At 39.2% G+C, this 24706-nt stretch overlaps 1 protein-coding gene and 1 long non-coding RNA gene across 2 annotated transcripts in view; one reads left to right on the forward strand and one right to left on the reverse strand.

Annotated features, from left to right (window-relative positions):
* VCAN (versican) overlaps positions 1 to 24706 on the forward strand; it is a 97623-nt gene that overhangs the window by 19873 nt on the left and 53044 nt on the right. The window contains exons 4-6 of the mRNA XM_064642488.1: positions 4100 to 4274; positions 4389 to 4516; positions 14526 to 14819. Coding sequence (XP_064498558.1) covers positions 4100 to 4274; positions 4389 to 4516; positions 14526 to 14819 — 597 coding nt within the window. The remainder of the gene's footprint in view (positions 1 to 4099; positions 4275 to 4388; positions 4517 to 14525; positions 14820 to 24706) is intronic.
* Positions 1625 to 13008, reverse strand: LOC135407451 (uncharacterized). Its single transcript, XR_010426879.1, has 2 exons — positions 10285 to 13008; positions 1625 to 1795 (listed from the first exon to the last, which is right to left on the reverse strand). It is a non-coding gene; the product is annotated as an uncharacterized LOC135407451 (long non-coding RNA).

Below are 24706 nucleotides of genomic sequence, written 5' to 3' on the forward strand. Positions count from 1 at the left end.
TGACTAAATTATTGTGGGCTTCTGCATTTTTAAGATATCTCCCTGGGAAGGGAAGGGCACAACTGGTAGCCACCACTGAAGGATGGGAGAGAGAAATTTATTTCTAGGTAATAAAGACACAGTTAGTGCCAGGAATCTCTATCCTTACAGGGCAGGAGGTACAGGGCAGAGGGCTTGGAAAGCACTTTCTCTCCTCACAGTGAGTTCCCCAAGGCTTGGCAAGGCAGCTCCTGCTGATGCAGGGCAAGCCTGCTCCTCAGGCTGCCAAACGCTAAGACAGGGGTCAGAAGATGAGTGGAAAACCTCAAATGAGGGACATACATGAATTATTCATGCGGGAAGCTGAAAACCCTGCCCTGTTCCTTCCTTTCATACAGTGCTCAGTCCTGTAACCTCTATTTTGGGGTGTATTTGTGATGTAAGTTTTGTTCTGCATTAAAGGCAAGGAAAGTCATCAAACTGCGTGGCAGTTTTGTCAGTGGGCTGGGGCTTATTTTGGGAGTCTGCACCACGGTGTCCAACACTTAAAGGCAAAAATTAACAGAATAACAACCTCTGCCATCATAACTTTTCTGCTTTTCTCTCTTTGCTGTATGAGACAACTTCTGAAATTCAGGCTTTATGTGGCCACATCCAACACCGCATGTGGCAGCAGCCTGAGCTCACTGCTGAGAGTGAACTGTAATTTATTAGACATACCAGGAGCTAATAAACTAACTTCCCCTGCTGTTTCACAAGGTTTTGGTGCACCATACCCTGTCAAGTACTACAGGAAAGTTGCAACCTAGAGGTGCGGAAACACAAAACTGGGCTTTAACCCATGGAAACTCTGGTTTGTTAAAAGTTAAATACTTTACATTTTCATTTTCTGATCTAAGACACGAGATAAATGATTAAAAGCCATTCACTCTTGCTCTGACAGAAGTGAATTTTGGATGCTACAAATTATGTCCCTGTGAGTGCTCTTCCTTGCTGCTACTCCTTCCTGTAATTACGCTGACTTTGTTTGCCAGATGTTCAGTGACAACATTATACTGTTCTAGTCTGCTTTCCAGTTGCTTTATTTGTTCCTAGGACAACTCCTTCCTTGCCTTTTTTATTTCAGGGAGGAAATAGACAAAAGGGGAATTAAAAAAAAAAAAAACCTTTACAAATGTTTTAAAGTGCAAAGGCTGGGACAATGGGTTTTGCCCCTCTCTCTGTCTAACTGAAACAATGAAAGCCCTGCACTTTAATCTTCTTAGCCCCAGGGGGTCTTCTAATTATTGCAGCTGTTGCACAGGCTTATGCATAGTGACCTCCTCCTTCCCATTCATCTTGGAGGCTCTTTCATGTCCATCAGCTCCTCCTCCATGGAAATGGAAGAGCCTCCAGCTCTTAAGAATAGGTGAAGTTTACCTTTAGGATCAGGCTGAGGAGAACAAAGCATTCTCCGAGTTCCTTTCCAGGATTTACAATTGACCGAAGGCTCTTAGCTCACTGCAAAATCCACTATAAATTGGTGGGGATATTAACTCTTTAGTCCTGACTTATTCAGGTGTCACAGGGATATCCCAAGTACATATCAGCTAGGAATGGCAGTGGTTACTTCCAATATAGAAGAATTGAGAGGTGAGATGGCTGGTTATGGAGAATGTACTCATATATTTAAGCAGCAGGAAGCTTTCTTTTTTAAAAGTGTAACTTCAGAGAAATATGTTGCCATCCCCTGCTAAGGTAGTGAAAGTTTTTGTGGTTGTACTGAGAATCAGGGCTCTTGTGCCCAGCTGAAGTCGTGTAGTATCAGTTAAGCAACCTTGGGAAAAGAAAAAAAAACAGGCAATTAATCTAAATTAATACAAGATACATTTTAATTAACATTAAAACCGAATAGAAAAATTGCTTCACATACTTGGATGTTTCTGGTTTGACTCTGAGTTACAGGGTTGGTACCAAACATCTATTACAGAAACACCAGTGTTTCCCAAAAAAAGGAAAGTTTTAAAAAGTCTGTGCATATTCAACAATAATATGGAGTAAAGGCAGATGCTCAGCTTGTGAATATTATTATGGGTTGTAGTTGTGATTCAGGGTAAATGTTTTATCTGCTTCCATTGTGAGCTCTGCAATAGTTGCCCATTTTTTACTTTTAGACTCAGAACACCAAACAGGTCACCTGAACTTTTGTTTTTACTTATTATTGTACTACTGATACAGCAATGCTCACTTATACCAACAGGTATTTTCCTCAAAGTGTCAGCCCATGTTACTAAATTCTGAATATATTAAAATAAATATTTTAGTGCAGACAGTATCTTTAAAAAAAATAACCTCCAAAGAATATTTTTTGTTATTTTAAGATTTTAGATGCCAAATGTGATTATTTTCTCTTCCCTGACTTGTTCTGCAACAAGGCTATCTGGAGCAATGTGGCCCCCATCCACCCTGACACGCTCCTTTGGCTCCCAGCAGCAGATGAAGATGCCCTTTGGAAGCTGTCCCTGTTCTCTGCTAGTTGCTGAAATTGGCTAAGAAACTCCTTGGAACAGTGTCATGGGGCCTGGGCCAAATAATGCAGCGAACTAATTTAGCAATTTAACACCCTTAATGACCAAATCTCTCACCTGGGATACTTAATTTAGTGATGCAAACACAGCCATAATTTTTCAGGGTGTATTCTTTGCTTGTCCCTGCTGCCAAACAACTTGTGGGTCCATTCAAAGGTGAAATTACATCACTGCTCAGAAGAAACTCTTTGTGGTAGGTTTTGTCAGTGGCTCAGAAAAGGCATTTTAGAGGGATGCTCGTGGTCTGCAAATTTCCAGTTAGTGGCTGCAGTTGGTGTGTGACTCCACATCAAATGATGTAATAATATGGGGATTCCCACCATTTCCTCTTTCATTTCCTGTTTCTCTGCAAGTAGCTTTGATGAAATTTATGTCTGATGGCCAAGGTTTAACCTATTTGTGAGTAGTTCTCATATAAAATTTTCTGTTTTAATTCCTTATTCCATCACAACAAGATTAAAAATGTATATTTTCCATTTATTGGCCATGTGTAGATCTTTGATAAGGGGTAAAATTTTACTGAATTTGTCTGCAAGAGAAAAGAATTTCTAAATGTGTTGCAACCTCTTGCATCGTTTCACTAAGTGACCCATATTTCTTTTTACTTGTAAATTAGCAGACATTTTCCATCTTTCAACAATGCTCTAATAACAAATACTTTAAAAATCATTATTGCTAAAATGTCACCACTTTTGCAAACTGTCTTACAGTATATTATTGCCTCATCATGAAGTACTCCAGTGAATTCATCAGAGAAAAGGAACATTTTATGGTTTAGGCTTTTTCTTTTTTCTTTGCTTGTTTTGTTGTCATTCTGTGGGTGTTTTATGGTGTTGCAATGCTTTCTGAAGTATTTAGAGTGCAATAAGTGAGGTTGGATGTTATTTTTAAGAGACAATCAGGGGACACTCCTTTGATAGTAAGCCGTAAAAGACAGTGGTAATAGGGGGAAGTGGTTTTGCAAGGTAGAATTGCTGTTTCCTGCCACTTCGGTTCCCTTTTTGGTTTGTTTCAGCTGTTGTCAAATTCAGTGGGAATTATGTGTATGTAGAAAGCAGAATGTGGCTTCTAGACAGATCCCGTCTTAACCAAAACTATCTTAACTGTAGGCCTCATCTCAAAACATCCAGCTGAAGTTGTCAAGTCGCTTTCCAGAACTAGAAAAAACCCAAATAAAAGCACACCTTGTTTTGTCTGTATCATTCATATCATGTGCAGGAAAAGGTGGTTATGAAAAATTGACTAAAAGCCACATATTTATAAATTTAGTATTTGTAGTAAGCTTTGACGCATTAGGAACAGATTATAGAACTAGATCAGGCTAACCAATGTGCTTCAAAAGCACAATTTTTGGGGGCATTGTATCATTATTGGTACCAACCACTAGAGGGGGAACATCATTTATATCAAATATATCTTTTAGCCTTTTACTATTTTTATTCTACCCATCTGTTTCAGCATTCTAACAACGTCTAGGCAGAGTTACAGCACAATGATGGCTGCAGGAACAACAGAAAACATGTCACCAACAAAAAATTTTGGGTTTTTTTCAGGTGTTGTATTTCACTACCGTGCAGCGACCAGCAGGTACACCTTGAATTTCACACAGGCTCACCAGACCTGTCGGGACAACGGTGCTGTGATGGCAAGCCCAGAGCAACTGAAAGCAGCCTATGAGGATGGGTTTGAGCAGTGTGATGCTGGCTGGGTGTCTGACCAGACTGTGAGGTGAGGCATTTAAACATTCTGCTGACACACTTTCCCAAAATTTATATGCTTTGACTGGGCAGGCTTAAACTGCTGACTTGCCCTATTAATAAATCTAACTGTGCTGCATTCCAGGTATCCAATTAGACATCCAAGAGTTGGCTGCTTTGGAGATAAGATGGGAAAGAAAGGAGTCAGAACATATGGGCGCCGCTTCCCCAACGAGACTTACGATGTGTATTGCTACGTGGAGCACATGGAAGGTAGGATGGGTCTGCAAAACTCATGGGATCTGGGCTGCAGATCCTCATGTGGAAGGGCAAAGAAATAGGAAATCCCATTTAAAATAAGTTTTGGCTGCCTTGGATCTGCAGGCAATCGCTGAATGGAGCAAACCTACAGTTTGTGGTCTGGTAGGTCTTAATTAAAGGCAAATGTGGACCCTGCAAAGAGACAGTCAGGGTTAAAGCTGCTATAGTTAGTGCAGCAGATCTCACAAAAATTGCTGTTGAAGCATCTTGTGGTTTTTTGAATGTTATAGAAGTATTTTCATAGAAACACATTTAATGTTTGAGAAACTGTGTATAAATATATATATATATATATATAAAGGTAGACATAGTACATGTGCTGGCTGTATTATAGTTCATAGAGTATGTAAACAAGTTTTTTATGTGTTTATGACATAAAATTAAGCAGGTATCGAGTTGCCATCTAATTTGAATAATATCTTTTTTGAGGGGGGGCATTTTAGCATCAAAAAGGAACAAGAAAAAAAAACTTTCTAGTGAGAAGTCTGGACCTCCTTTAGTAAAACTCTCTGCCACTTCACAGTAGAACTATAGTCTTTCGAAAATCTACTCTTTAAGGGGCTCATGAGGGTGATCATGATTCTACCACATGGTGACTGTGAGCTACGGATCATGTTGTGGACCCTGTGGTATCTTGTGATCCATTGTTGGGATCTATGATCAGTCCTTATTCAAGAAAGGGTTTGATGGTAAAGAGAAAAATATGGTAAATTTTTCTGTAATAAAGCAGTTTAGCCCATGTGAACAAATCTCCATACTACAGGTGTGATGATGTAATAATTTCTTATAATCTCCCTTCTGGAAGTGAATTTAACTATATCTTTTCAGTGGGCCCATAGATACACTCCAGGCATCAAATATCCTTATGCTTAGACATTACTATGAGTAGTTAAATACATAGAATTAAAATGTAAATGCAGAAAATTTTCAATTTACCACAATGATCTGAGAGTGTCACACTTCTTCTGCCTTTGCGAGTTTATATTCCATACCAGTTTCACTGTTCCTTTCTAAAGAAACCCTGATAGTTCCTAATTAAATATCTTTTGGGAAGATCCTTGACAGTTATACATTTCATTTGGTGCTCTTGCAGGCAGCAGAACAATAAATCACTCATGGCTTCTGTACATATATTTGCAGCAAGCAATTGCAAAATGAAGGTGCTCAGTGTTTGTAATCTGTCTTAGAGAAGGAATAGCTTAGATCATGCAAAGTTTTCTCCTGCTGATGATTTGTAGATGCCTTAGTCACTGAAATAAAAAAATGTTTTTCTTTTAGCAGCTGAAGATCTGGCCAAAGTTATGTTCAGCTTGGAGAGTTATAAAGTACAAGTAATACAAGTCTTGCAAAGCCTCAAAAAATATATAAACTTGAGAAATCTGAAAATTAAGTGACAGAATTTTGTTAGTTCTCTTCATTGCCTTAATTTTAGTTATGTCCCATTTATATATGTTAGTGAGCAGCACTCCTGGACATCTACAGTTCGTAACATTTGATCCTCCATCAGTCCTTGATGGGATTGAATTCTGAATCACTTCTGATCCAAGAGTGTTAAATTCAGTTTGGGTCTTTCCTACTTTACAAAAAGACCTTTTGACTAATCTGTTTCATTCCTGGATGAAGGGCAGTTCTTTGATCCTTTCCTTCTTTAAGAACAGAGGAGTGTAACTTAATACAGAGAAGCCCATCCTGGATGCTTGTGAGCCAGCAATTTCTCAGGGTCAAATATTCCCACTAAGCTTTCCAAAATAAAAATTAAAATAAGCCAAAAAACTGAAGCATTTTTCACTGAAGCTTATGGTCTCTGCATGGAACAATCTGGAAACAGGCTGCGAGGCTCAAAGTAATTACAATGACTGTGCAGTCTTTGCACAGTCTTTGGGTGAAGATGCATATGCATAGATTTTCAGTTTCTCATGGGTATTGATTGGTTCTTCCTCATTATAAAATTTCATTTACCAAGACTTCTGAGCTGGATTTCCTCTCTGGATACACTTAAATTTCTGTCCTATTGTTGTGGGTGATGGTTTGCTTAAGCATATGCCTGTTGTTGTGGCCTATCAAATGTACTGTGGTAAAGTGATCTGCTTGGATATGAAACATTCAGCATTTAAGAAATATAATCCAGGACAGAATATAGGGAATATTTGGTCTATGAACTCAGGTAGCAATAAGAACATTCATTTATTGATCAATTTTAATGCTAGATTATTATAATATTTAGCCAAAAATACTCCCCCCTTTTTTCTCCACTGGTTTGTTTGTTTTCCTTTTTTCATGTGTGTGATTACATTTTTTTTCCTATTTTCTCAGAAGTTTTCAAGTGATCTGGAGTGTGGAAAGAACTTCTGTGATTTCCAGAAGGAGCGATTGTTTACAGATATGGGATACAGGAGTGGTGTAGGCATGTTATAGTGGGATGCAGAGAGGTTAAATTACTCTGTGTGGATGAAGATAAACAGGTGCTTGTTAGGAAGACACATCATGAAATAGTGAAGGATAAATTATTCCTCAGTGCCTTCACAGAAATGTGAGCCTCTGAGCCAGACTCTCTTTTAAGTTGGGACTAAGGAGCCAAGGTGGCTTTTTCTGTACAACAGAAGCAGTTTCTGTGAGAAAAAAGGTTAATTTCGAATGAAGAGCTTGATAGCAGTCACGAAACATTAATGAGTTTATAATTCACTGCCACTCACCCACAGAAGACAGACATTTAGACAAAATGTCAGTGAAGTTCCTACAAGGTGAAGGTTGCACTAAACTAGATTGCAGTGCTGGTGGAAAACTTGCAGTTAAAAATTTAAGCATATGTCAAATTCCTGGTTGCCCTGTCCATCAAAGGCTGATTCTGCAAGGTACGACCTTTCTCTTGTAATGAGCACTCCCAACACTTAACTCATAACAAAGGACATCCATGGCACTGAGGATACTGTAGAACAAGGCTTAAATATGACTTTTTCCATGCAAATTTGAAAGCTTATATTTGCATAGCCTGTTCTTGTTCAATATCAAAACTATTAGACTTACTTGCATTAAATAGGTCCTTATTTGGAGAGTCTGTATCATTGGAATGACTATTCATGGAATAAGATGGTGCTTGATTAATGATATCTAAAATCTGGTCCATTGTGAGGATGGAAGCCATTGAACAATTATTGGTCTGTTGGCTGCTATTTGTGTGTTACTCAGAAGGCCATAAATGGTGGTAGGAATTCTTGCAATACATTTCAAAGTAAATGTGCCTTGAATTTACAGTACTAATTTTGGTATTTGCACTGAGGATTTGTAGGAGCAACTCCATTTCAGTTTTATTCCTTTCTAGCCATATAAAATCATGAAGTTAGCCAGAGACGTGGATTTCTCCTTGAAGCACAAATGATTAGCTTAAATTAAAACCAGTTATCTAGGCTAACTCTTACCATTTCCTTGTTCTGAGGAAAGCCAGAGAGATTAAAGGCTGTAAAATCCTAATTTAAATATTGAGCTTTGCTAAAATTCTCAGAAGAATAATTATGGGAAGGATTTAAAATTTCTGTGTTCCTAGTGATAAAAATGGGAATCTGGAGTCAAAATATTAAAAGGGTGCTGAGCGTGGTGTCTTATTGCAAACTGATCTACATCCTTCATTAACAGAAACATTTAGGATACTTTTAACTGCAGGAGATGACTTGCTATTAAAGAGTTTAACGTAAAGTGATTGAGCTGCAGAGGTTTCAGTTTAACTCTTGAGATTCTCTGAACACCTCCAGCCGAAGCAGTGTCAGCACCAATATCCATGGAATAATCCCTTGGACAGAGGTGGGTTTTGGGGAAGGAAGAGTTTCCATCCTGCCCTCAGACAAAGGGGGTGTGTGGTTCATTTGACAGTGCTGTGGTGTCAGGGACAGAGACAAAATGCCAAGTGAGGGCCTTGGGGTGTCTGGTGCTGAGCCAAGGCACAAACTAGCCTGTCAGGATTGTCTCCTGGCCAAAGCCACGAGAACCCATATCTGCCTAACAAACCTATAACGTATGCAGATGGGGACTCACGCTAAGAAAGCTATTTCGGGGTGTCTGTGGGGAAGATTATACAGCTTCCCTTCCATTGCACCATTTACCCCCTACAGTGAGCACACGGAATAAAAACAAGAAACAAAACCAGATGTCCTTTGAATACTTTCCACCTACCCTCATGCGATTTTGCCACAGTCATGGAAATTTCTGTGGGACTGATAATAATAATTAAAGATGTCATAGTCTAAAATACGGCTTCAGGTGAGATGTTGTTTCTGTGTTTGGGGCAGCTAAAGATCCTCTCTGGAATCCATTCTGATTCTGCTGCAGCAATTGGATTAGATTTTAAAAGTGGGACACAGAGAAGAGAACCTTTTTTTTTCTTTCTAGTTCAGGGCCTGTGGTAGAGTCACAGCCTTTGCATTAGCTTATCCAGGAGACTTATCCAGCCTAGGATTGTGTGACCTCATGCAGGGTTCATGGATCCAAGGGTTCTCAAGAGGATTCCTGTTCAGCCTACAGGTTTGCACAGAATAGACTCAAGGCATTCAGGAGAGTTTAATTAAATCATTGCTGATATGTATCAAAAGGAATCGACTCACTTGGAGGAAAAAAAAAGGCTTCTTCACCTTGTCTAGCCTTCTGCTTTAAGGCTGAACCAAACTTCTTAGAGGTTTGTGATTTTCCATTCCTAAAAGGTGTTTCCTATTAATTAGTGCCTTTTTTAAGGACACCTCTTTATTACTCTGGTGTGTCAGAGAACACAGACAGCAGAGAAAGAGAGGAGGAGGAAATGGAATTTCTTGGGACATGTGGTCCTGAAGGTGCAAGGGTGAATGCTTTAGTCCCCAAAGTGCTCATGGTATTTCTGCTTCTTTGCACACTTGATAGTGTCCTAGAAATGAAGTTTTGAGCAGATTCCACGTTTCTGAGTAAAAGTCATGATGGCACTGCCTCATCACTGCTTGAGCTTTGACCTGCCAACCATGTGGCTGTGACCAAACATTTATGAGGAGAAGAAACAGCAGGTTACAGCCGCAGGTGGGAAAATGTCCTTGGAATGCTCTATATAACGCCAGAAAAGATGATATTTTGTCAGTTTGAGACATCTTTCATAACTGACCCAGGGCATCCTGGTCTGCTACTGCAGGCACGGAACCCTGGAGCTCTAATACCCCCAAAAGGGCATCTTTGCTTTATGAAACTTGGTGGGTTCCACCATCTCTCAGAAGCAGCTAATGAACAAGTCTGGAGTTCAACATAGACACATTAAAAAAAACGAGAGCTGCCAAATTCTTAGTGGGAAGATAATGTTTCTTCTCGTCAAATAAGAACTCCACCAAGGAGCTAAGATGAAAAAGCACTGGAACTTTGTTTGGGCTGTTTTTATTTAAAACTGTGAGAGTTAAGCATTTCCATTTACAGAAATGATTAGATTTTCGTGTCTTTAATATCCCTCTGGATATTTTAATGTCTTTCTTTAGTTGACACTGAAGGTAGTGAAGGTTGTGGAATCTGAGCACCCAAGTACAAGATGAAGCTTGTGAACACCAAATTCCAGATGGGACAGTAATAATCACAGAATCATAGAATCACTAAGGCTGGAAAAGATCTTTAAGATCAAGTCTGACCACCAACCCAGCACCACCACTACATTCACCGTTAAACCATGCACTAATAAAGGCTTCTTAGAGAACAAAACAGGGAAAGAGACTAAAAATATTGCAAACCTTATGTGTTCATTCCCTTCACATGGAGTGAGAAATAGCAAGGACTCTGCACAGGTGCTTCATCAGTTACCATCCACAGCAGTTGGTCAAAAAAATGTTAAAAGCATCTGGCCAGAGATTCACAGGTTACCTCCTGAACTTCTCTGCGGTTTCGGAGGATCATTCTGTAAAGCTTTTGTTGCAGACTTGCATGTAATTCCTTAATTTCCACAAGGGACTTGTGGTTCATTTTCCTGTGCCTGGCACTGTGCTAAGCAAAGCTGTGGAGATGATGCTTTGCTCTGGGAGGAGAGTGCCACATAGTCAGGCTCACAAGTGTCCTATAGGAGGTAGAAGCCCACTAATCCCTTGATTTTGACTTCATCTGTGGAAAAAAAACATTACTAGCAAGGTCTGCGCTGAAAGGTTTGCATCCAGGTTCATGATGTCTACCTCGGTCAGTACGTGTTGACCCTGGCCATGGTTTGAGCCTGCCTCGCTTCCCATCTTGCTTTTAAGATGTATGATTCATGAAATTCATATTTGAAAAACACACCCAACTCAGCGAGACTCCTCCTGATGGGAGAGAGTAAGTGAATCAAAGGGATGAAACTTGCTGTAAAACTGGCTGATAAGCCTGTAGATATTAAACTTTTTCCTTAGGGATTGTAGTGAATCAGTTTCTGTCTTCCAAAGGAAAACTTGGCTTCTTTTTCTGCCCTAATGTATTGGAAAGAGATGGAAAAAGCATGAATTTCATCAGGTGTCTCTTTTAACCAAGCAAAACAAGCAGACATGACAGGAAAATCTTGGGGATTCTTCAAGTGCTGTGATGGCTGAGACTGGTCCATCAGCCTGGAGCTTGGTTTTAGATAGGAGCCAGCAAAAATACCCTGCATTATTGTCTGCAGTCTAAACCTTGTCATGTTCTCCATTTTGCCTCCTGGTACTGCAGGGCTGGTTTTTCCTCATCTGCTGGTCTAAGCCCTGGGGTTTATCTGAGTAATATTGTTCAGTTACTTGTAGTGAACTCCAGCTATAAAAACATTGCCTTTAACAGGCACAGAACTGGATCTGCCCTGCTTGGTGCTGTGGCTATGTCATTTGTTTATCAAACAGAAAAATTTTCTCTCTTAATTTCCTTGTTTTCAGTGTTTTGGCTGTGAAATTGAGGTGCTTTCAGTCACTATAACAAAAACACTTGTGAGAGTGTGACAGGATCAGTCCCTCTGCTAAATGTAGAACTTGCTGTGCTTTCAAAAATAGGAGCAAATTTTAGAGATTTCATGGATTAAATAAGTTTTATTAGCCTCAGCATTATTTTTCTTGCACTTTAAAAGAAGCTTCTGTTCAAGTTTTGAGTCTTTTTCTCTTTGGTACTTTGAAGGAGTCAGGATGTTTCAGTCATGTACTGGAAGTGAATGCACTCAAGAAAAAAATAAGACTTTTTTTATGGTAAGGTGTTTTTAGAAGATTGCATGACCACTTCTAAGTGTTTCTGGATTTATATAGCAAGCAAGGCCCTTATTAAACTCTTGCTTTATTTTTCACATCTCATTCCAACAATTATTATGCGCATTAAGTGCACACTCAATCACACAGAACTTCAATTTATTTTCAGACTGGATAGACAAATTGTGGAGCCATAACTCCTAGAGTAAATGGCTGCTATTTGGAATCTGACTTTTGCACTTTACTTGATTTATAAAAAAATAATAATTGTGGAAATCAATGAAAAATGCTTTTTAACTAGAGCAATTGCAAGGTACCATGTTTAAGGTACCATCTTTATGCTTTATCTTATCTCTAGAATTCATGAAATAAATGAATATTTACTTGGTATATGATGGAATTTTACTGATTCCTCTGCTGCCTTTTTGCCTTCTTTGTGAGTTTATTGGCACAAATTCTTTAATATACCAGTTAGGTGGCAAAAACTTTGGATTTCACTAATTGGATTGTTCTGGTTAGGATACATTTTGCCTTAGACACATGGGGGTTTTATGATTTTTTTTTTTTTTTTTTGTAAAACAGCCGTTGACAAAGATAGTATCTGTATGCCAGCTGATGACTTTTAAGAGATGAACAAAATAAATATGTGCGGGGTCAATAGAATAGATTCAATACAAAGAAAGATATGCCACCCATCTTTTAAATGTCCAGGATTATCAATATTACATATACAGGCAAACCCCAAGGCAAATTTGAGGCAGACTTCCATACAGAAATGCTGTTGTGCAATTTAGATAAGTAATTCCTCTGCAGAGTGACCTCTCTTAAAGAACCTTGTATCTTGAAATCTTACAGAAAGACATGACCATTCCCTAAGTTTATTTGCCTTAACTGAGTACAGATGACAGCTCAGAGGAATAAATAACACCCACATTAATGACATTATGCACAAGTGACACTCGGAGCCAGTGAGCCAGATCAGCTGATGGAAAAATTTCTTTTCTAGTAATCTTTCATGTTTACTCATTTTCCTGTCTATTCAGTGAGTTTCTCCCAGAAAGAATGTTGTCAGATTGTCTGACATTATTTTGGTTTTGATCCATTTTTTCATCTAGAAATCATGACAATTCATTGTTCTTCTTTATTTGTCTCATTTTCTTATCTAATTGGACTGATAACTGCTGTATAATTTCAATTTAATTGCATTGTAACTGCTAATTTTCATAAACATCATAGCTGCTGTGAGAGAGGATCAGTGATCTTCCTCAGAGCAGAATGGGCCTGCTATGGAGAGGTCTTCCCCCCATTGTTCCATGATACTGGTGCTGGGACAGGATTGTGGGATAACTGTATCCATCATTCTGTGCTGGCCATGACACCAGAGCTGGTATGCAGATGCAGAAAAAGCTGCCTTCTGCAAAATGGTTTAATAAAAAGAAGAGTTCATTGTCTGTGTAGTCTGAAGAGCTGAATGAAGTATTCTGGTGCTTTTGAGGATTAATGGTTCCTTGCTTTCCTTATCTGTCCCTCTCCCATAGATATGTTCTGGCCCTTTACCTCTGAGCTGGGAGCTCCACACAACATGTATAAAGAAACTTACACTATGGAATTGGAATTACAGCTGTAATAACAAATCAAGAGTTTCTACCTGGGAAGAAAAAGAAATTTGGCACTTTGCCTCCTTTCACACTTACATTCCTTTCAGTCCCCAAACAAGTGTAATATTGATGTGAATAGAACTGCTCGGGGTGATGTAGTTTCTGTCTGCATTTTTCTGGGTTCCCTTCAGACTAGTGCAGGGCTAGGAGAGATTGCATGATCAGTATGAAAAAGCAGTGGTCTCCTGCAACACTGGCTGCTGTGTTCTGGCCTACTCCATCTGAGGAAGGGAACTGCTGTCTTGTAAAAAATATTTTGAATTTTACACTGTTGATTTGAAAATACTGATTTTAGGTCTCATCATTTCCATTTGAAGTCTGAGCAAAAACTGGGAAAGAGTCAGTTTATTGCTTCATTCCCAGGACATGAACATTAGAGGCTTGATTTTTTATTTTTTTTTTATAGTGCTTGGGTGAATGAGGCAACCTAGACAACTGCATAAGGGTGATTTAGCTTGGAAGTAAAATATCACACATGCTATTCGCTTTGTTTCAGTTTCAAGCTGAACGGCTATTACTCACAAACTGTTAGTCCATGGAAGCTAAACAATACTAAAAACATTCTAGACTAATTCAGCTTTTCTTCACACAAAAAGGGCTTTGTATATGAAACATATCTGTTGTATTTCCCCACCTGTGTTTCCCTGTGGAGCAAGGTGAAGACTGGCAGAAATCTGACCCTAGAAGCTACTCTGGAACAGCAGAACATTTGCCTGTTTTGTTTTTGAGGGGGTGTCTCAAGTGAGATTCTAGTGATGATTAAATGATTAGGTAAGATGCTTGCAAATGTAAAAGATTTGTTCTACAGAGAAAGTAAACTGTGTTGAGCTGGGCCTAATTAGCTCAATTGAGTTGCAAAGCTTAACAGAGGAGTCTAACAAAGTCTAACAAAGCTTCAGGAACTGAGGGAGAGACTCAGTGTCCAACCACCGTGCACTTTGTGACATGAAGTTTGCTTACAAATGCTCGTGCTTTGAGGTAGGTTAATTTTCAAAATCAAATGTGGGACATTTGGTTTCCAACTAGCTGATTTTTTTTTTTCTTTCAAGGAAAAACATATTTGGGAAAAAAATCCAACCTTGCAGATATTGACTGGAAGAGGAGAACTAAGCTGAGTTGACGGTGTTTGTTATTTCTCTTTTCTTCCCCTAGATGAAGTGGTTCATGTCTCAGCCCCTGAGAAGTTCACCTTCGAGGAAGCCAAGGAGCTTTGCAAAGAAAGAGGGGGTGTTCTGGCCTCTGTGGGGAACCTGTACGTGGCCTGGAGGAATGGTTTTGACCAGTGTGACTACGGGTGGCTGGCGGATGGCAGTGTGCGCTACCCGGCCTCCGTGGCACGGCCCCAGTGCGGAGGAGGGTTGCTTGGGGTGAGAACCCTGTATCGCTATGAGAACCAGACAGGCTTCCCTTACCCACATAGCAAGTTTGATGCCTACTGCTATGAACGTAAGCAGGTTTTTTTCAGTCATTATTTTTGTTGTGCTTACCCTGTTTTCTTTAAATATTTGTTTTATTTTGGTTCTTGCTGTGCACATGTGTTTTTTTAAAAGAATTGGTTTTATCACTACTGCTTTACCAAAAAGAGAAAAGCCAAACTAAAGCAAACATCATAAAGTAATGCTGGCAGATGAAGACAGGCAAGGTTTTAAGGTAAGATGTCAGCCTGAGCAGTGTTTTCACATGCCCATAGTCACCCTGAGTCTGTGGATGCTCCATTTTTTGATGTCTGAGTGCAACCTGATATACTTGTGTCATGTCAGTGGACACAAGACATATCAGACATTCAAAACCCCACCTGGAGATGTTCCTATGTCACCTTCTGCAGGTGACCCTGCCTTGGCAGGGAGGTTGGACTGGATAATCTCCAGAGGTCCCTTCCAACCCCAGCTATTCTCTGATTCTGTGATAAAAACAGAAATGTCCTACTTGACCAGGTGAATGACTGTCATCTAACTTGGTATTCTGTCTCCAGGAATGGCAGTAGGAGAGGTTGTTAACAGGCTGTGTACAAGCCTGGTCACTTTCAGGTCTCTGAGATGCCTCTGATTTTGGGGCTATCTCTGGATCCCAGACACTTTATCCCGTCATAATATTTCTCTTACTTGCTCAGTCCCCGTGAATTGTCTAAATTACCTTTCTTAGTGCTGCTTGTTTCCCTCCTGGTGTTTTCAGAGGCACATCAAGCACTTGCCACAGTCACATGGTAGACTGCATCAGTCTAAACCAGATGTCCTCCACACCTCTCAGCTTTCCTTTGAGATTCAATATTCCCCTGCAACCTCATCTATCTCCAGTGATCGCTCCCTGGCTCTGCTATTATGCTGCATCCTATCCCTGCACAGGCTCCTGTTGTCCCAAAACTTCACCAGTTTCCCAGCTGAATCTCCTACTTCCCTCAGCAGCACAGGGAGGTTGGAGAGCCCAGCAATTTTCCTACAGGCCTCTCTGCTCAAGGAAGTTCCTGTGGTTGCAAATAGCACAACTGACATTAACATTGTGCTGAGTTAAAAGTGCAGAGCTTGGTTGTAACTATGAATATCTTGGTTTTTTGGACTCAGTCCTGTGCCTCCAACTCAGAACTGCCTGAAATGTGCAGTTGGTACTGTCCCCATTTTTGTGGATGGTGAACCAACTGCAGCTGCTGATCTTTCTAGCTCAGGAACTGAAGACCTATTTATGAACTGTTTGATAGGAAATCCCAACATCTGTTGCAGTCTGGCTGTTCTCAGGCACTGTTTTGTTTTTTTAATTTTCCTTTATAATTTGTGGGTATGATGTTCTAAAACTTTGCATGTGAAAGTAGTACTAATGGACTTCAAGGGAACTGCACACAGGAAAAAGGACTTAGTTAAGTTCAGGGGTCTGTGCTCAATTCTGCAGAACAGAGTTTTGTCATATCACTGCTTCTGTTCCTCCTCGAAATTGTTTATGGTCTGTTTAAACTCTTGCAGATAAAACAGTCTTTAATGGGGGTGAATTTCATCAGTCCCTCTAAAAGACTGGAATAGGAACTGGAAATTTTGCCTGTAACCTAGTCTTTAGTTAGGACAAATTCCAACTTACTGTTTGTTTTTGGGAATTTCACCCCTTTCAAGCAGCGTGTGCCTTTACAATGTTGTTCCCAGCAGTTTTAGTTAGCAAATTTTAGTAACAGACAATTTGTTCTAAAAAAACCCTTGATTAAGTATGGGATTGTTGCCTTTTCTGCAAACTCTTGCCCTTGATATGTGAAGAATAAATATTTCATCACTTTGCAGCCCAGGAAGTAGACAGTGTAGAACTATCAACCCTTTTATGAGACACAATAAGACTAAACAGGACCAATACAATTTGATAAAGAGTGAGCTGCTCTCTAGCAACTTTAATTACAAGCAACATTACATCAGAATTAATTAAACACCCCTAGCTACATGACTCAGGTTTTGCCATACATCTGGTTTTACATAAGGAAATGCAGGAGTGTAATGCTGTACCCTCCTTCAGGGAGCCTGTCTATTGCATATTTCAGAAGTTACTGAAAGTTGTCTCCCCCTCTCAGAAGGTGCTTGGGACCCCACAGAAACCAGCTGTGACTCCTCACTGCTTTTGCTAAAAGATTTATGCATGTGGTGAGTAATGAGACTCAGTTCCCGGCATTGTGGTCCTCCACATCTCCAGCAGCTGCCTGATGCAGTGGCTTTGGAGTGAGTCACTCTCTCCTACTGGAGCCTTGGAACCAGTCCCTCTCTTGGGGCAGAAAAAGGGAGAGGGTGAAAAAAATGGTCCTGCGTGAGAGCAGAAGGCTTGAATTTAAAGTCTTTGTTTCAAACCATCTTTTGTCTAGAAGTGTCTTCCAAAGCTTCTCATTATCTCTGTTTCAAAGTTTTGGTGCGTTAGTCCATCACAAACCCCACCATTCCCCAGCTCTGGCTGCTTTTAGGTCAATGTGAAGCTTTTACAGAGAGATTTCCACAGTGCCTGACAACAAAACTATGCTCCCAAAGCCCTTGGCTTTCCCTATAACCCCAATTCAGTGCTCATAGCCCTTAATTATGTGTCTCACATTACACTGCTGTTTCCCTCCTCACCTGAACTCCCAGTCATACCACAACAGATTTGTGGCAAACCAGGCACCTGTATTAGTCATCACAAAGACAAAACATGTATTTAAGAAGGGGAATATCTCCTCCTTCATCCTAGCTTAAACTCTTCACCCCTATTCTGTGATTGAAGGACTCTTTGGTGGAAAAAATCTCAAAATATTAATTTTAATTTGCAGTTGAAAGAAACTTCAATCCATATTTTGAACATTTTGCTTACTTTTTAGAAAGGAATCATATTTATTAAAATATACAATAGATCCAGGAAGTAAATTCAATTTAAAAATTATATGCACTAGTTTCAGTAAAGCAGCCAACCTGGGCAACTTTTAAAAGCACAGTTAAGTTCAGGATTTTAACTTCAGCAGTGTTTTGGTTACAAAATTACATGGTATGAAGTGTCTTGACTTTATGAAAATAAGAGCGGCCCAGACTAATAACACATGATTTAAAATCAGAAAGTCTTGTTAGAAAACCTGAAAACTTCATCTCTTTGATCACAAGTGCTTTTCACTCTGCAGAAGCCACACGGCTCTGAGCTTCTGAAACATCTGTGTGTTTAATTTCATCCCTCCAAGGCTTTTGCCAGACTTTTTTTTTTTTTTTTTCCTGAGAGATAACTAATCTTGTATCTGATGAGGCCTGAAAAAGATTCATGTTAGACATATGATTAAGTACTTGCAGCTCCTTGGAGGCATCATCAGAGAGAAGGTTTTTCAAGTGTTAACATATAGGACTTGTAATATATATTAATGTAATTTTTTTTTTAGAAAAAAGTAGAACAATTGTGCTGAGCACCTATGTTAATTTTTAAGAGGTTAAAGCATTTTATGATAAAAAAATCCTCTTTAATATGTACCTATTTAATACTTCTTGCCTAAAGCTATAGTGTATTTGTTTAATCCAATCCCTCAGCCTCCCAGTCTTTCCAGACCTAATTCACTGGTCTGAGTAGAAATTAGACTTCAGCTGACTTTGGATGGGCCACTTTGTCCTACAACATCTGCAGGACAAATTGCACTCCAGAAATGCACTAATCAAAATGTATGCAAGGTTTTTTTTCCTTACATACCTGCAACAAAACTGAACTTGATGAGCTTTGTACACAGAAGTCATTGAATTTTTGATATGTAAATCCCCATTTTGCTGAGTAACACTGATTTACGAACTGTTTCACAGACCTGTATTGATCTTGGCAAACCTTTCAGCAAAACACTTTTTTACTTGACTCAAAACATGTGTTGATCGTTTCGCTCTGGATTTGTCCCATTTTCCTCTGACATTTTGCTCTTTTGTTTTGACTCAGTTTCGCACACCTTTATTGTTTCTCTTTGGTTATACCACTTTGGTTTGGCACCATGGCTTAATTTTAGCTGTGGATTGTGAAATTCCAGTTCTAGGATGATATTGCCATGTGTGTTCATTGGGAATGGAGTTCATGTTGTTCTGATTGTTCCAACACAGTATCATCAAGGGTGTATCCAAGCTAACAACTATTTGGGACTGAGGGCCTCTGGCTTTGATACTTCATCCACCTAAAGCTCAAAATCAGAACATGATTTTATAGAAGAAATATATGGAATGATGATCTCCATAATATGTAGCCTCAGTTTCAAGAGGTCCTACAGGAAGAGCCACCACAATTGCAGGCAGAGCCTCAGGAATCATCCACAGTGCTCCACTTGTCTGGCAGCAGGAAGGATAAGACTCTTAAGCACAGCTCAATAGCTGGCAAAAGAAACTTTGTCTTCCCTTTTCCTGCATGTGACTTAGCCTGGAAAACTTTGAATAACTGGGCAGTCCTGTTCTTCTCCGCAGCAACTGTCAGTAGCTGCGTGTCCCAGCTATTTCCTGGATGAGGGAGTTGTTTCCAGCCTGATGTCAGGAACTGCATTACAGGGGATCTGTGGATTTCTGATCAGCTTGGAAATAACCACAGAACAGTGAAGACCTAGGGTGTGATGGTGATACCCAGGGAGCAAAATTGCTGACCTGAAGAGAGGAAGAAAACCAAAAGGAGAAGTTTTATCTTATATGAAAGGTAGTAGAATGCGGGCATAATAAAGCCAGTGTGCTCCACCATTTCACAACCCAGTATCAGAATGGGCAGATGCCTTTGAACAGACAAGCACCTTGAGGTCATGGCACTGACCACAGTGTGTACAAGGCTGTTGGCTCTGCTCTAGCTGCCTTTCCCCTCTGTGAAGGTGAAGGTATGCAAGGAGATTAAGCCACCTTACTGAGACAGGTAGCATCAACCATAACAACTCTCCAGCCCTTTATTACTTTCCTAAGAAGGCAAATCTCTGTGCTTCTGTCAGATATGCAGTTATAGTTGCATATATAGAGATCCACAGTAATACCTTGAACTAGGTGTGGGACTAATAAGTCCCTGCAGGTCCCTGCTGAGTTCATAGCAACAGGCACAGAGGCTGTGTACATTGACAGCTCACTGCAGGTTTCTCACCTCACTCTGCCTTGGGATTTTGAGAAGTCAGTCAAACCATGCTGAAAATGGCAAGAAAAATCTCAATCCACTTCAAACGACTGTGCTATAACACCTCTCTAGTACCTCACCCTGAGAAGGAGGTGGTCAGGTGCAGCTTGAGCTTTTAAATGTAGGAACACAGAAAACCCAATTTATCAATCTAACTGACATGTGTGGAGCAACTGCTGGGAGCCTCAGGAGGTGGCGCTTGAGGAGTTCTGCCAGAGCAAGTGAACTTGCTTTTATCTGAGTGACTCAAAACTGGGTGCTTTAAGAGTAACCTCTAAATGCAAATGTTTTGGCCAGAGGGAGAGAGGAAAGAGAAGAAGACACGTCTGGAGGCATTTTCCTTTTGTTCCCTCAGGTCATTGAATGGGTCAGGTAACAAGGACAGGATTAGGAGCAATAAGGTGAAGAAGCAAAAGATTCATCCCTTTAGGTGTTCATGGGCAGCAAAGATAAATTGGTTGTGCTGCAGGGACTGGACACCACTAGGGGTGATTTTGCTCCTTTCACACCAGGTGGGGAAAGCAAAGCAGCAAGAATTTTGCTGTCAATTCTTCCTCAAGTGACAATCTTGGCTCTTTTTGTCCTTCAATTGTTTTTTTGCAATCATGAAGCAAAGATTGTTGCTTTGATTTGGTGCTGGGATACAGATTTAATTAGAAAGAGCTGACTAAAGGGGCCTGCTGGTTTATTCTTTTTTTTTTTTTTTTTTTTTTTTTTTTTTGTCCTCTTTGGCAGTTTTATTATAAATAATGAGGAAAGAGAAATGTTGGGTTTTTTTGCTATTGTTCCTTTGTGGGTAGATTGGCAGGTTATAATTCGTTCACAGAACTATACTTGCATGTGGGGAAACCAGGAGATAACATATCTTTTCCCCTTTAACAATCTGACTTCAGATGTTATGAAACAGCAAGTGGTTTTACTTAAGAGTGTTTGTGTTCACTAGAGCTAAAAGAGCTGCTGCCTCTGCTGTTTTGTTAGCTGGAAGAAAAGGCCTTGGGCAATGGTGTGAAGAGAATGCATGACTGTTCGTTATAAGTCTTTTTCTTACAGATAAGATAGACTGATAGCTTCCAAATTTGTATTTTTATAAGAATCCTACTGGTTTTTCTCTGATATTGCACATATTTTGTGCAATGGACACTGCATTTAGATTTTCATATTTTTCCCATTACATTTGGCTTTTGATTTGACATCAAAAAACACAGTGTAGGTAAGTGGAAGTATACACCTGGAGTTAGAGAGAAATTCGTACAGCTGCAGGGTCAGATTTTGGATTCTTGTTATTCTACCAAAGGTCTCACTATTTATGAACACAATTCCACATTCCCTGTGCACCAACCTGCTTCTGGAAAGGCGTGAAGGAGCAGGTACTGAGTCGGTACCATAATCAGAGGTTTCTTGCTCAGTCTGTAACTCAGAGCACTATTTTATTTTGTTTGATTTTGTTTTCTTTTCTTTTCTTTTCTTTTATTTTATTTTTGTTTTTTAATCTGTTCTTAATCTTAGACTTGTCCAGTTTGGAAGGTTCTGCCAGTAGTTTAAACTCCAGTTAGCAAAACTCTTGGAGTCAGGGGAACATTCAAGACTGTCCTCTCTGCTAGGGTTGGTAGCAGGGAAGGGACAGACACACAGAACAAACTCAACAAATTAACACAAAAAAATACATAAAAACTAAGCAGAGAAGATTTCTGCATAGGCATCATACTCAAATTGGGCTGGAAGATATTAAACTATTATTTTTGACTGTTATTTTCTAATAATTTATTTTGTCTATAATTCACATGAAGAATTCACTATTTTCATGTTTTGTTCCCACTTAAAACAATTTTTGTTGTTTTGGCTGTTGGCAATGACTCAGAGCAATCTTTGTCTATGGGGTCTATATTCTTCTGCCAGGTTTTTAGGAACATACCTGAATGTAAACATGCAAACAATATTTCTGAGTGCAGAAAAACTGCTCAAGTGGTTCAAGTTAAAGTATATGAGTAAAGATTTTTTAGAATTGGTAATGTTGAAAAAGCATATATATAAATCATAGTATATTTATAGTCTTAAAGATAAGCATTACTCCTCCAGAAAGTACACCTATATATCTTGAAATTATTATTAAACAGCACAGAACGTATTAAAATCCTTACTTGGTAATTGCGAAGTAAAACCCTGTCTAAAGTTGGGCAGCTTGATTTCCTTGAAAAAATATTGTTTTAATATTGATTCATTATTTTGAATCCTTATTTAAACAACAGAGGAAGAAAACTATATACAATAAAAGCATAAAATAAATAAATGCAGAGAAAAAAATGTAGTATCTCTGCAAAGTCATGTAGTCCTTCCAAAATCATCTTCATGCAAGTTGTTCAGTATAAAAGGACTCGATTAAAAAAAAGAAAGAAAAGACAGTCTTTGATATGAGCAGCTGTTGGTGAGATAATTTGCTTTCTTGCTGCTAATATGTTCATGAAATTTATTAGGAAAATCTGCCTCATGTCTTGAATCAGGAGGAGGACAAAGGAGATAGCACATTGCACGCATGTGGCAATGAGCACAGTAATGCAAAACATCTGGATGGAGCAGACAGCGTTCAAACTCATGTTGCTTATTAAAAAAGCAACCTCCTCTTTGTTTTGTTTTTCTTTTCCCACAGAAAAAAAAATATAACACTGACAGATTTCTTATTGAAGCAGCACAATTTTTTTTATTCACTCAAATAAGTTTGCAAACCTCTATGAAAAAAACTTACATGTCATGTTTATGACAAAGTGATTTTAGAGGTCCTGTAGTTGATTTTAACCAGAGTTGAACTGCACACAGTTTCCATGGGAGAAAATTTGGCTGTTTATTGATAATCTCTTAGCAAATGTGGGCTTGCCTCTTACTACTATATAAATCTAATATTTATTTATCCATTTCTTAATATAAGCAAATAAAATGCACTCAGTGTTTTTTCAGGTTTGCATAATAAATATACACCTATTTTGTTAAATAATTGGCAAATATGAGTCATGAACAATAAAAAACTGCATCTCAGGCATAAGTATGTGAACTTTTGGGACTTACAAGCATTTCTTGGAAATTTGGAAGCAACATAAGTGGCTGTGAGTAAGTATACACAACTTCCCAGTAGTGATGAAATAAAGTTACCTTTTTTTTTCTGCAGGTTTTAAAGTCTGTTCCCATGCCCTCATTTTCTAGCTTTGTGAGAGGGTATTACATTTTCATATTCCTTCAAACAGTGAACTTGATAGTCACTTAGAGTATGGCAACTGGGGTCTGAATGAGCGTTTGTGTTGGCTGCAAAACCAATTCCATCTGCATTAAGGAAACTGATCCCATGATTACAAGAGAGAGTTTGAGACTGGGCTGTTTCCTTTCCATTTTGCCATAAAAAAATAGCTGTTAAAGAAAAAAAAATTGGTGAATTCTTTGGTAGAAATTTTAAGAGCTACAGTAGCACACAGCACTTGTGTACACCCTTTGCTCCCTAGCTGTGAAATAAAACTTGTGTGGTTTAAACCAGCCTCACACAAGCGGGGGGGGGGGGGGAAAATTGCAAGGATTTCTTGATTCTTGGAAGCGCCATCTCGTACTTGAATCACATCGGCATTGAAAACAACAAAGATCCACTTGAGGTGGTAGAACCCCAAAACACAAAAATCTCTTGTCTTAAGGCTGTGCTTTTGCTTGGTGGGATTTCAACAATTTTACTCCTTTTTGCTCAACTGAATGTTTTTATTTACTGGGGAGAAAAATAAATCTCTCTATATAAGTAGCTAAGTCTTCTTTGTAAAACCACAACAAGATTTAACATATAGTAGGGATAATAATCCATTCTCCTTTCTGCTGGCAAAGACCACCACCACTTCTAAACATAGCAATGTCATATTTTCCTACCCTCATAATTTCCTTTTCACTTTCACTTCTCATGCATAAAAGTTGAAATATCAACTCTTTTTTCTCTGGCAAGCCTTTCTACTCTAGGGTAAATCAAGCAGGTCTCTTGCAAAGGTGACATTTTCAAAGCTTGGTGCATGAAACTAAACAAATATTTGTGTGACTCTGACTTACATGTGTGGAATTCATATCTACAGTTGTCAATGGGACACTTAATGAGTCACGGGTGTGTGAAAAGAACTGATTTGTGCATACATGCTCCTTATGCTTGAGTATAAATTGTAAAACAGTGGAATTATTCTGATTTCTGCCTGTGACTGGAATAGAGTTCTTTGCTCCCTTAGAAGCTGAACAATATTTTGTTTTTCAAGAAGTTGTAGTGTAGTTGTGTCTGTCTGGTAAGCAGTGAGTCCTCGTACACATGACCTGTTTAAAACATTCTTCATATGCTTAGTGTGATTTAGAGACTATATTTTACTCTTTATTTGAATCCTTATAAGGCTTTTGGCTCTCAGTCACTTAGCAATTAACAGCACTTATTTAAGACATTCACATCTTCCACCTGAGTGCTCCTATTGCCCCTCTGAAGATTCCTGATCTGGAAGACTGGCAGAAGGAAGATGTTCCCACCCTGGACTTTTCCTAAGTAAAACCTGTTTTCAGAGCACAGACTTACCTTTTTCAGGAATTTAAAATCTGCTGACAGGCCTCGCAGTGCTGGCACACATTTCCTCCTCAGATAGTAATGGAAATCTGGGATAGAAGGAGTGGACAAGGAGCGAGGCAACAAGATTCTTTAAAACATCTCAATTTGGTTCACTGAAGGACCTTCCTTTGTGTCTCCTGTGGGTCTAGGACAGCTAACC

This window comes from Pseudopipra pipra, chromosome Z (assembly GCF_036250125.1).
Source record: "Pseudopipra pipra isolate bDixPip1 chromosome Z, bDixPip1.hap1, whole genome shotgun sequence".
Lineage (NCBI taxonomy): Eukaryota > Metazoa > Chordata > Aves > Passeriformes > Pipridae > Pseudopipra > Pseudopipra pipra.